The sequence below is a fragment of the Berghia stephanieae genome, chromosome 1 (genome assembly GCF_034508935.2).
Source record: "Berghia stephanieae isolate SIO BIC M18660-M18661 chromosome 1, UCSD_Bste_1.3, whole genome shotgun sequence".
In the NCBI taxonomy this organism is placed as follows: domain Eukaryota; kingdom Metazoa; phylum Mollusca; class Gastropoda; order Nudibranchia; family Aeolidiidae; genus Berghia; species Berghia stephanieae.
In genome coordinates this window covers 110,064,654-110,078,073 of record NC_088360.1, presented here as the reverse complement: position 1 = coordinate 110,078,073, position 13,420 = coordinate 110,064,654, and the positions used below count along the sequence as shown (strand labels likewise).

The window sequence follows — 13,420 nt, the reverse complement described above, 5'->3', positions numbered from 1 at the left end:
TATGTATGATTATGTTTTGTATGCGTTGTATCTGTCTGTCTGTCTGTCTGTCTGTCTGTCTGTCTGTCTGTCTGTCTGTCTGTCTGTCTGTCTGTCTGTCTGTCTGTCTGTCTGTCTGTCTGTCTGTCTGTCTGTCTGTCTGTCTGTCTGTCTGTCTGTCTGTATGTATGTATGTATGTATGTATGTATGTATGTATGTATGTATGTATGTATGTATGTATGTATGTATGTATGTATGTATGTATGTATGTATGTATGTAGGTATGTATGTAGGTATATATATATGTATGTATGTATGTATGTATGTATGTATTTATGTATGTATGTATGTATGTATGTATGTATGTATGTATGTATGTATGTATGTATGTATGTATGTATGTATGTATGTTTGTATGTATATATGTATGTATGTATGTATGTATGTATGTATGTATGCATGTATGTATGTATGTATGTATGTATGTATGTATGTATGTATGTATGTATGTATGTATGTATGTATGTATGTATGTATGTATGTATGTATGTATGTATGTATGTATGTATGTTTGTATGTACGTGTGTATCTAGCATTTATCTTATCGTTCTTTACAAGTCTTTTTCTAATTCACAATTTACTATCATTGTCACCATTACTCTCACTGACAGTATTCGAGATCAATTGACTATGTCTCAGAAAGAAAAACGATTATTTGAGTCACATACGTCATCGAATAATCTTTTACTTGGACTTTAATTTCTAATCAACAAAACGATTTTTTTTCCGCAGGTAAATCTGAACACATCATCCATAATGTGGTGGGTTGTGGTCCTTTTCATGTGGTGTTTGCAGTGTGTGTATATTTCTTGACCAAGGTTTCTGCAAATATGTCCATACTTTTTATGACCTTTGGGATCTATAATCCGGGATGGAGATGCCTTGACAACAACAACACAATCTTCACTACCAGCTTGGACAGCAATGATACGGCCATATCAAATTCACGTGATCAAATGACTAGTATCAACGAGTCTATGTCAGGAAATAGAAACAATCACACTGACCAAGTTGAATACATCAAGGGAAACTGCCCTTTGTTTGATTCATGCAGCAACATTGAATTTAACCCTGAATCGTCAACAGTAGTCACAGAATGGGGTCTTTTATGTGACAAAGCGTGGATTGCTTCGCTTTTCATATCAACGCAAATGGCTGGATTTATGATTGGATCGGCAGTTGCTGGGTTTTTCGGGGATGCTTTCGGAAGAAAAAAGGTTATCTACATGAGTCAGGTTTCTACGACTGTTTTGAATATTATAGGAGCTTTTTCTCAGTCGTGGCAAATGTTTACAGCTGTGCGCTTTTTTACAGGATTGTCTGTATCGCTTAATGTAACGACATACTTTGTTTACGGTGCTGAATTTATGACGACAAAATGGAGAGGAATTATGGTAATAATGCCGTGGTATCCATTGGCAGGTATGTTGAGTGGCGTAACTTTTTTCGCGCTGAAAGATTGGCATCAGATTCACATAACCACTGCCATTCTCTCGGCGTTAGGTTTCCTTCCATTCTTTTGGGTGCCAGAGAGTCTTCGATGGCTTGAGGTCAATAACAAGAAGACCGAATTTGAAAAGACTGTAATAAAAATGGCTAATTGTAACGGCAAAGCAATCGAATCTCGGGAATTATTGGACCAAATGAATGATGACACAGCACTGAAAATATCAAATGACAATGGAAGAAAGGAAAGTATATTCAAAAGTATTACTCGCCTTTTTGGTAGGAAGTACAGGAGGAATATAATTCTTGTCATTGTACCATTTTTTTCTATAGGCACCATTTTTTATGCTTTAGGTTTCGGGATTAAAGCTCTTAATGGGAACTTTACTTGAATTTCATTTTATTCTATGTAGTTGGACTTGTTTTTGATTGCATCCTAATGTTTGCACCAAATCTTTTGGGCAGAAAAAAAAACATGCTTCATCGTTGCCACTTTCTCTGCCTTATGTTTACTCTCGGCCGCGTGTTTTCAAAAATTCTCATCCGATAATGCTAAAGTCATTGGAGTGGCAGCATTAGCTATGACTGCAAATCTTACCCTGAGTGGTTTCTGGAACGTATTGGCTTTGTTCTTGGTTGAGATTTACCCGACTGTTGTGAGAGCAGTAGCCATAAGCTGGGGCCTGACCATTCTTCGGGTGGGAGGCATCCTTGCACCTATGTTGATCCCCAAGGAGGAGAGCAATTTTTTTATCTGTTACATTATCATGGGCAGTTTAGGAATAGTTTGCGCATGTAATGTTCTTCTTCTTCCGGAAACCAAAGGTAAATCCTTAAAGGAAACATTCCGAGTGGAAATGGAGGTCCAGTCTCCCAAAAGAATTTGAAGACAAGGACACATTAGCATAGTAAGCAAGTTGCCATAATCTTTAATCTTCGACGCTCTATTTATTTAATACGTAACTTTCTTGCAAATGCTTAATAGAAGAGAACATTTGGGAGCAGGCGTTCATGTGGTCGATGAAGTATTTTTTAAAAAATTTGGTGGAATAGATTTTGCTGTCTTGACTTACTTTACTAAAGGTCTTAATCCCATCGGAGCATATACCATCAATGGTGTTTCATCATTTGACTCTTCCTGGGTTGTCTTCTCCACCCCTCTTTGCTTCTTTCGTTGTGATTCGTCGCGAATTCTTGGCCTCCTTGGTCTTTTTCTTACTTGAGGATTCCAAGATAGAGCCTGTCTTGTAATGAACACGGTAGGATGTCTAAGTGTGTGGCCAATCCATCCCCAATTCCTCCCTCTCTACGAATTGCATGTGTATGGGATGTTAACTGAAAGCTTCCCAACGATTTCTATTTTTTAATCAACCACATGCTGTTAAAATCACCCGTAGACATTTTTTTTAAAGCCTATAATTTGTTTGTGATGCCATTGGTTGTCATGTAAATGCTTTCTATCAATACAGTAATAAAGAATTTTCATTGGAATTTAACATTAATTTTTATCATTATTTCTTGCTATCATTAAGACATGCCAGTCGCTCCACCGCTTCAAAGTAAAAACTCATTGGGCAGATTCTTGCTTATGAAGAACAAAACAAATAAGGAACAATACATTCCTCCAAATAAAATATGATATACAGAATATCATTTTAAACCAGCAGACCTTCAGAGCAACAGCACCCATGAGGTCGGATTTTTTCCAGGTTACTAGGGCGTTTAACCAAGGGTCACTAATATATTATTTCAATCAGAAACTATGTGTTTGAGGGGTAGAATAAACCCATTCTTACACTCTGGTGTTTATCATGATGAATTTTGCTTGCTTTGCGCGTCAGCGCGCTCTTAAAATGATTAGGTTCCATTATCTGGTCTTTTGGTATGACACACGCCTTTGGACACAAAGTCCAGCGTTCGAGTTGCATAGTTGAGCCCTACCTTGGATAAGGCCCTTTACTCTCATTCGTTCACCGTACTCATCTGTAAAATGACTACCGAGTCGGTAACACCGTTGTCTCTGTCGGAAATATTATAATATCGCCTAATAGTCTTAATGTCTCGTCCTTAATGCCAATTGTCATTGTTGTTATTGGCTAGAGACCTATCAACCATATCATTCACCTTCACTTAACAAAATATTCGCTAGTGTTTTATAGAAAGAATAAAGTTTACGTCACTCCGCTCTTTGTTAATTTTTTTAGACAGCCATTTCACTTCGGTGGTAATTCTCACTAAATTATATCAATTAAAAAAAGTAATAACCAACTGATAGTTACCAATTTTATTGTTGTTTGTTGGTACAATTAATCAGACTGACAGATGATGCAACTGTTTTACCTAAGCGCATATCATCAATAAAAGGTCCTGAGCTTACATCAGCACTGAACATATTGATGCTATACGTTGAGTTAATATTGTTTTTGTTTTTAAAGTGATTCCTTGACAAAAAAAAAGAAAAATTATAGTCCCGTTAGTATTTTACCGATTATTTCAAAAATATTTGAAAATATTTCTTTTTCAACAAGTATCAGATCATTTTGAAACAATCTTTCATGGTTATTTATGTGCATTTATAAAATAGCATGTGTGTCAGACGATATTTTAAAAACTAACTGTGGACTGGGAAAGGGCATTAGACAATAAAGCGACAATGCTGATGGACTTACCTAGAGCATTTGATTGTTTGCCACATGACATATTAATTAGCAAACTTTTGGAATATGGGATGGTACAAAAAATCTACAATATTAATAAAACATTATTCATCAAAAAGATAATAACAAGTTAAAATTGGAGAAGTTCCGAGTCAGTGGGAATAAGTCTCAAAGGGGATGCTACAGGGATCAATTCTTGGTCCATTCATTTTTAATATATCTATAAATGACATGTTTTTATTTATAAAATATTCAGTACTGTATAATTATGCCGACGATAACACACTATCCTACTGCCATAAATATCTTAAAACTTTAATTGATCTTCTTGAGCAGGAGAGCCAGATCCTTACCTATTGGTTCCATATAATTTGCACGAAGCCCAATCCAGCCAAGTTCCAGGCTCTAGCTGTAGGCAAAAGAACACAGAATAAGTGCCCAGTATTTAATATTGATTCAGTCACAATACCATGTGAACACACGGTTAAGTTTCTTGGAATAGATATTGACTACCAACTAAAATTTGACTTTCACATTAGGAAATATTCACGAAGGCCCTCAACAACTAAACGTGTTAAAAAGAATAGGAAGACACCTCTCCAAACTAAACAAACTTACAATTTTCCATACGTTTTAAAAAAATCAATTTTCAACTTCTATCCGCTTGTTTGACACTTCTGCTCAAGAACAAATACTTAGAAAATGGAAAACATACAAGAACGTGATCTCAGATTCCACTACAGTGACTATACCGGCACTTACGAAGAGTTATTAACAAAGGCTAAATTTATCCCTTTTGAAATCAAGCGAATGCAAATCATGACAACAAAAACATTCAAAATTTTTCATGAATTGTCTAGAAAATTCAGTAACTTTCAAATATAGAAAATATGATTTTAGGCACACCAATACTGCCTATGTCCCAAACATCAAAACAACCCATTTCTGTAAACCGTCCTTTTTTATGCCGCTGCAGTTTCGTGGAATAATCTGCCAGAGCACATGAGAACGTATCTTTGAATAGGTTTGAGAGACTTTTATGACAAAGGTGGCAGATTCACAAATTAGTTCAGACATGTTTTCTGGTCCTGTATAGTTGATATTCGTATTTAATGATACAGTGAGACATGTCAGTTTTTACGTATAATAAATTGTACATCAAAAACCAACGCAAAATATTTTCCGTTGCAACAAGTAATGTTAAAACAAGCCCATAATTATGTCCGGTTATCAGACCTGCAAATATGTGCACCTTAATACCAACTCTTTGCTGCTCGTTTGTATCAATGGAGTGTTTATTATTTTATTCTTACAATGCTCATGCATAGTCAAATGAGGGTCTGCTGCAAATGCAATACCATTTATACTGTACTTCGATTAGCAAGTTGTTGAACATTTTGCTGCAAGTCGTTAGCCCTAACAAAATGATAAGTTTGTTAGCTTTGTGAATTTAAGCCATTTTAAAATTTAAATTTCAAGTCCTTACTTAACATGTGTCCTGAATTATAATGTAATACATATATCTATGTATCCAAGCGTAACGCTCATATCACTTTTTTAAACTTTTAATATATGTACGAGTTGAATTTTAACTTTATCTTTCAATTTTTATTGAACATCTTGCAATTTTTAGGACGAGTAATTCGCATTTTGTTCATATTTTACGCTTTTTTGCATGCATATTCGCCTTATCTTGGTGCATATTTTTCATTATTAAAATGCGTACAATCGCGGAGCCACTAATGAGTATGCTTAACTATTGTAAACTATTATATATTAATCTATTATAGACTTACAACTGTTGAGTATACGACCCGTGCTATAACTATAATCTTGTCATGTCAAGAATGTAGACATCCTTTGCTGATGTAAGCCTATCCATTGATGTCTGCAGTCGTATTTTCGCTTTCTATGGTCACTCATGAATAAACTCCGCCAGGAAACGATTTCATTGGTCCATTCATCGCTATTTTTCAAACTTTTGTTCTCGTGAGTTCTAGAGTTTTTTGACCGGAGCGATTGGCTTTTTTAGAATCTTGACCCTTCAGCGATTGGTCGCTCTGACAGCTCACATGTCAACAGCTGTCAACTATGCTTGAGTCAACGTTGACATTTTTGCAATGGTTGTCTCGTGGTTGCGTCACAATCACCACCTTGATGAATTCATGAACCAGCCATCGGCTGATAGGTAAAAATGCCAATTTACGTTCTGGTTACATATGAAACAAAGTAAATCACCGATATCGTCTCATTGAGATATAAACAATGATATAAATATGAAGAAATTCGGCCAATAAATAAAAAAAAGCTAAAAATAAACAAAAGCAACTTTTAAAATCAAATTTACCCGTAAAACAGTTGGTTTTCAACAGATTTTTATGAAATAAAGACCAATGTTCTGTTTTCATGCTGATATAAAAATGCGACTTCAAATTCCTCACATTGATTTGTTTACTTTTAGTTTTTAGCTATTGGGCTGACTCAGAAAGGTGTCAATTCTTTTTTTTTTTTTTTTTTTTTTTGCATAACAGTAGTGTTATACCTTGGATGCTTGTCGCGTCTTTATTTTGGATGGCCCACTAGAGAGCTTGTGATTAGTCCAAAACTTTGGGACGCTTGACTCACTTTTCTACAAGAATAGACGGCTGAGGCAGCAGCTTCTTACACTACTATGTTATGACGATCGACCCAATCAGCAAAGTCCGAACCGCATTTGTCCACTGTCGCGAACCCGCCCGGTAGCATTGTCACAACACACCGTTCAATTAGATACTCTGCCGTTTCGGGTTCTTGCCCACGGGTACATGTAGGACAAGTGGAAAGTTCCCCACTGATGAAGCGCCTTTGCTGTGAGGCTGAGGCGGATCAAAGGCGGTAATATTTTTATTTACCAAACATTTTTATAGGTGTTTAAAAATACAAAGTAACAATTTCACATCATAAAGAAATAACTCTGAAGTTTAAGTCTCTTCATTAGAATATAATCGATAACAAGAATGACAAAGTAAGCCCACAAATAGCGGAAATTTAAATTATTCATAATATTTTTAATGCTACAATAATCGTCATCAAAGCCATTTTTCATTACCAAATTCGTAAATTTTTGTCGATTTTTACCAAACAAAGTGCAATGTTAATGATTTTCACCTGCAAATTAAATAGGACCCAAATCGCAATTTCTACAACCTTTCTTTTGTCAGCAAAATGATAAAATGTAAAGCTGAAAACAACCAGCGAAACTAACAGGTCTGTCATGAGTCCAGTCTTGACTACTCCTCCCGTGTATATTGGACCGTTGTCGGTTTTTGTCGGGTTGAATCGTAATTAACTCTTTAAGGTATTGACTGTGATCAATGACAGCGAAATTCAAATAAGTGACCTTTAGTTCAAGTGGTGGCTATAGAAAGATCACGACTTTAGATGGTCTTGGTCGCGTCAGGGAGGATTCTGTTATATGGGGGTGAAATATAGAGAAAAAACTCAAGGATATCAACATATTGTAGAGGTGGTCATTATATAGAACTGGTCACTAAGGCAGGTTTGACTGTATTCAATTTGTGTGCAAAGTATTTTTTTTTAATGTCTCATGTCGGTGAAAAGCAGAATGGGCATACTGATTTTGTTAAGACAATATACTGATTAGAGAAAGCAGCTGATACGTTTCGATAGGATGATTAGGAAGCGAAAGGCCTTATCTAAGTCAGAACGATCCGCATGGCATTTCCTCGTCCTTACAACGGCTGCATAGATCTTGCCTATGTGGTTTATCCTTCCCGCCTTTCTTCCTGCCTGGACAATCACAGAGCTGCGCTTGGTCCAAATCTAGTCCTATAAAAGAGAGAAGAAACCAAGTTCAAATTTCAATGTTTATTTTAGGCAGTTTTTTTTTTCCAATTCAGAAAAATTTCATAATTAATAAGAAACAAAAACAGCATAATCTAGCAATGACTATGACATTTTTTGATATATTTTTTTTGTGGGGAAATACTACGTTTAAATCAAAGCCCTAATCTCCACTTCGTAAAAATCAATTTGAATTTTGAAAATCCATTCATATATAAAAAAAGTTATGCAGTTTCCAGGTGCCATTTATTTGGATGACTCACAAAGAGAAAAATAAAATACGGAAAATATGGGACGTTTTTTCTTCGTTTCATTCTGGTTTGTGGCTGTATCTCGCTTACTACATGGAATATATATGATATTGGAACTTGGCAATTTTAGGGCAAATTTCTCCGAAAATATGATGAAGCCATCAGAAGATCTGCAAATTGTATAGTTTTATAGCTGCATGGCTAGGGTCAACCGTAATCTTGTTTTAAAATATACATTATATTGATCATTTGGAACATTTCCGCAGGGTCTGTTGTGTTAACAACCCATACAAATGCATGCTAAATTATTATCAATCAAAACAGTGAGTAAGACCATGTCGTATGTTATTTCTGAGAGAGAGAGAGAGAAAGAAAAAAAAAAGAGAGAGAGAGAGAGAGAGAGAGAGAGAGAGAGAGAGAGAGAGAGAGAGAGAGAGAGAGAGAGAGAGAGAGAGAGATGAATGGATAGCCTAGAGCTGTATTGTATGGAGGATTGATTTCAATATAAATATATGCCATTATTATCATCATCATTATTATTATTATTAAAGTTGCTTCTCAAACCTAACGTAGATACACATACCTTCCTGCGCCACGTACTCCCCACAATTTGGGCATCTTATTGGGTCCACTACATACGGCTCCACCCATGAACGTTTACCGTAGCAGGTCTTGCATCGCTGTGTGTAAAAACCCTGAAAATAATGCATAATATTATATTCTATAATCGACAAAGGGATATTTGGAAGAAGAAAAAAATTCTTGATGATAATGATGATGTGCTAATAATGATGATAATGATGATGATGATGATGATGATGATGATGATGATGATGATGATAATGATGATGATGATGGTGATAATGATGATGATGATGATGATAATGATGACGACAGCGACGATAATAATAATGGTCATGATGATGATAAAATTAACATTAACCATAATAACATTCATTTTACTTTCATCATCACCATTATCATCATCATCATCATATATATTTTGCATGATATCTATCATGTCTAGAATGTACTTTTTGCTTTTTGTATTTGAGTAGAAATTATCAGTTTCAGTGTTAGATGAGTGTAAAGTTATGTGGAAAATTCTGTAAATGGTTGTTAATGAGAGAGTAATTGAAAGAAACCGTGATAAGTACAGTATTTTAGTACGCAGTACCTCTGTTTCAGTGGCATATACTTGGGAACTCGTCCAAACTTTTCGACACATTTTGCAACGAAAATGGCCATAGTATCGAACTCCATATATTCCGATTACTTTTGTTGTCTCGTCTCGATTTTTCCCACCCTTATAGAGCAGTAAAGTTAGGTGCCCCAAACGTAAACAAAGGTCGAGAAGCACGTGGCAAACCACATGTTCCTGTCTTGACAGCTCACGTTCCAATGTAAATAATAGAAAAAAAATAACCTTTAAAATTTGGCTGTTAGGTGGCAAAAGAAACACATATTCATAAATACTCGATCATGCATCAAATAATGTCTAGATATGGATATTTTATGGAACAAAAGGTAAAATTTTCTAAAATTTATCAAAAGTTACAGTCTATCTATTTTTAGACCAGAGCAAATTATTGCGCTGGTGTGAACAAAACGAGAATTATTCGGAGCCTGATTTTCATAATAATTTAGCCTTATATTATTATTTCTGCAACTGTTAGATTTTATGTAAACATATTTTCAATACTGAAAGTGTATTGCCTACAACTCAAACTACAAAATTGGGAGACCTATATTGTGCGTAAATTATTCCGGTCCCTAACGGAAATCACTAGCAACTTGTTATTGTTTACGTTTGGGGCGCCTAACTTTACTGCTCTATTTTGTGCTCGACGGTGCTTCTGTTGTTTAGTTTCAGGATGTTGAGTAGTGCCTTGTTCATTTTTGGGTTGCGGACTTGTTTTTTGTTTGTTTTGTGGTTGGCTGGCCGGTTGGGATGCATTTTTAGGTTGCTGACTTGTTTTTTGTTTGTTTTGTGGTTGACTGGCCGGTTGGGATGCATTTTTAGGTTGCTGACTTGTTTTTTGTTTGTTTTGTGGTTGGCTGGCCGGTTGGGATGCATTTTTAGGTTGCTGACTTGTTTTTTCCGTGTTTTGTGGATGACCGTCGGGTTGGGATGCATTTTTGGGTTGCTGACTTGTTTTTTCCGTATTTTGTGGATGGCCGTCGGGTTGGAATGCATTTTTGGGTGGCTTGGGAATTTGTTGCCGCTTATTTTGAGGGTTCTTTGGGGGTGGTGATTTGCTTTTGGGTTGCTGTGTTGAGTGAGAGTTGATTTCTGTTTGCTGAGTGTGTCGTACATCAGGTTGTGGCTGTTGATTTGTTGTTTGGAATTCATTTCCGTACTGCCCAATGAGTTGTCCTGAGTAGTTTATAATATATTGTTCGATCGCCAGTGGGTGTTGAGTTTCTAATTCTTCAACAGGCTCTGGTGTGTATTTCTGGGTCTTCGTTGATTTTGACTTCTTTTTGGATTTAGCTATGAGATGTGTTTCTACGAGCGTACCTGGGGATTTATTGGTAATGAGAGTAAATAAATAGATTGAAAAAAAAAAAAACAACCCAAAAACTTGAGCTTTGGTATAGCGCAATATCCACTAATGTGCTCAAAGCGCTTTACAGATTGGGCCCCTAGCCAACAGAAACACTTAACAGGCGATATTAATTTATTTTTTTCCGGACAGACTTAACGCTGTTAACGGCCAGGTACTCATTTTACACCTAGTACGGTGAGAGAATGTGAGTAAATATGGGTTTGGTCGGGTTTCGTATTAAAGCAATACCAGAGGGATATTACTTTTTTACGAAACCCACCGAAACCCGACGAAACCCAAAGTCTCAGATTCACTCCCAACTGCTGCCGACTTCCCATAACTTTGTCGGGTCTCGTCGGGTGTCGCCGGGTTTCGGCGGGTTTCTTTAAAAAAAAAGAAACACCCCCGATTTCATTGCTTTTTGATGTTGAGGAAATGTGAATGTTGCTGCTCGAAGAAATAAATAACAATGTGAAATTGAATGTAAGCTTCAATTTAATTACAAAAACAAATAAAACTAACGTTTCGGGTTTCCCCTTTATCAACAAACAGGATGAATGAAACACTACAGATGAATGAGATAATACATTCAATTTCACATTGTTATTTATATAATGTTGAGGAAAGGTTAAGAGCCAATACGTACCATCTCCAATTCTATTTAAATTTCGCGTCTTGTTTGTTTGTTTGTTTGTTAGTTTGTTTAATTTCTTTCTTTCTCTTTTTTTTAAGCAGTTACTTTCATGATTTGTTTCATACTCTTCACAGTTTACAGAGTCCAGCAGCTTAGTCTTTGGAGATAATCTGTCAATTTTGAATTATTTTTTTTTTTCCACACGATTTCACCGAAAGTAAAATAGCAGGCACCGCGGTGTAAGATAAAGAACTGAATAAGTGTTATGAAAAACGCGTGTCCTTGTGGAGAATAAAGATAGTATGCGCTTGGTTAAGAAGCTCATAACATTGCCATCCGGAAGTATAACGGACTAACACACAAAACTATGTGTAACCATGAACTTTTATAGTTTGGATAATACAATTTAGTGAGAATTACTCACAAACGCGGATGGCAAAATACAATATCAAATGCTTGAATGACGTCATCTTCGTTCAATCCATAGGTATTAAAATTGTCCCAATTATTGGGAGCCTCTGTGGTGTAATGGTAGCAAGTCTTACCGGTAATCAGAAGGTCTGAGGTTCGATCCCCAGTCGAGGTGGACTGATTTTTTGGGATGTTTTTTTCTTCCCTTGTATTTTTCTTTCTTTCTTTGTCTGGTACCTTTTATACATCAATATGTACAGTTCTTTACCCAAAGTTAAAGGAGATTACCCTGAATTTATCGTAGATACCTCAACACCACATCTTCTAAAAAAGAATAAGATAGCAAGCAATTACGATTGTTTATTTGACGCTATAGAAACTGGGAAAAACTTCAGTTAACTGAGGCTTAGACTATGGCTCTAAAGGATTCTAAAGGATGTGTTTGTTTCTCCATATGTATTCTCAAAACTGTCAAAGAATGAATGTTTTGAATAAATATTAATATTGTAAAGCGGCAATGCGCATTTATGTGGAAGTTGAGCTCTACATGAATAATTTATTATTATTATTATTATTATTATTATTATTATTATTATTATTATTATTATTATTATTATTATTATTATTATTATTATTATTATTATTATTATTATTATTATTACATATTATCATCATCTTCATCATTATTATTATTATTATTTTATTATTCTTATTCTTCTTTTTTCTTCTTCTTCTTCTTTTTTTTCTTCTATCTTCTTCTCTTCTTCATTATTATTATTATTATTATTATTATTATTTTATTATTATTATTATTATTATTATTATTATATCATTATTATTATTATTATTATTATTTGTATTATTATTATTATTATTATTATTATTATTATTATTATTATTATTATATTATTATATTATTATTATTATTATTATTATCAAAGGACTACAATTTTTTACATAATATCTAAAAACAATATAATTTGTATTCTACGACTATCTACTTACCCATTTTCAAAAAGTCTTTCCCAGGGCAAAAAGCAATTACTTCCAACACCGCAGACAGATCTGTGTCAGGCAGATCTCACGCCTTACTTATATTATACCACTGAGACAAGGATTGCCAATTTCCTGGAAGAGACCTGACACTCAGGATGGCAGGTTTTCGGTGAAGTCGTGGTGTTTCCACAGTTCCAGTTTCGTTTGACCGATAAGAATTAATAGGGTTGCCAGTTCGGCGTTTTGAAGCTAAATCCACCCCCCCCCCCCCCCCCCCCCCCCAAAAAAAAAAAAAAAAATTCACTTAAAAAAAAATGTTTGAAATGAAAAAAGAGTTGTTTCGCATTTTGCCGTTTATTTTGATATTTTATTACAATTCAATTAGTTTTGCTTATATTAGATAGAGACAAATTTACATTTATAGCTCAGAACATACCATTTTACCGTTTAAAAAAAGACAAAATAGAATGTAGTTTTCAAGGTTACCTGCTAAGAAAATGATTCATTTCAACTTTTATATGCTTTTTAGCAGAAAATGTGATTCCTAAAAACACATTGCCTTTTTGAAAATATTTGGTATATTTATGCGACTT

The 13,420-nt window shown here is 35.0% G+C and overlaps 2 protein-coding genes across 5 annotated transcripts in view; one reads left to right on the top strand and one right to left on the bottom strand.

Annotated features, from left to right (window-relative positions):
- Window positions 1–2,982, top strand: part of LOC144962708 (steroid transmembrane transporter SLC22A24-like) — a 17,159-nt gene extending 14,177 nt beyond the window's left edge. For both annotated transcript variants that reach the window (XM_078895893.1, XM_078895894.1), the window contains exon 2: window positions 773–2,982. In XM_078895893.1, coding sequence (XP_078752019.1) covers window positions 773–1,878 — 1,106 coding nt within the window. In that variant the 3' untranslated portion in view covers window positions 1,879–2,982. The remainder of the gene's footprint in view (window positions 1–772) is intronic.
- A 3,657-nt stretch (window positions 2,983–6,639) lies between these two features.
- On the bottom strand, window positions 6,640–13,009 carry LOC144962709 (ZAR1-like protein). 3 transcript variants are annotated; one of them, XM_078895896.1, is made up of 5 exons: window positions 12,837–13,009; window positions 10,326–10,758; window positions 9,415–10,264; window positions 8,821–8,932; window positions 6,640–7,971 (listed from the first exon to the last, which is right to left on the bottom strand). In XM_078895896.1, the coding sequence occupies exons 1-3, from the start codon at window positions 12,838–12,840 to the stop codon at window positions 10,063–10,065; spliced, it is 639 nt and encodes a 212-aa protein (XP_078752022.1). In that variant the 5' UTR covers window positions 12,841–13,009; the 3' UTR covers window positions 6,640–7,971; window positions 8,821–8,932; window positions 9,415–10,062. The 3 variants fall into 3 exon arrangements, with proteins under 3 accessions (XP_078752022.1, XP_078752021.1, XP_078752023.1); XM_078895895.1 differs by having other exon boundaries at window positions 9,415–10,758; window positions 12,837–13,007; XM_078895897.1 differs by lacking the exons at window positions 10,326–10,758; window positions 12,837–13,009 and having other exon boundaries at window positions 9,415–9,567.
- Window positions 13,010–13,420: the final 411 nt, after the last annotated feature.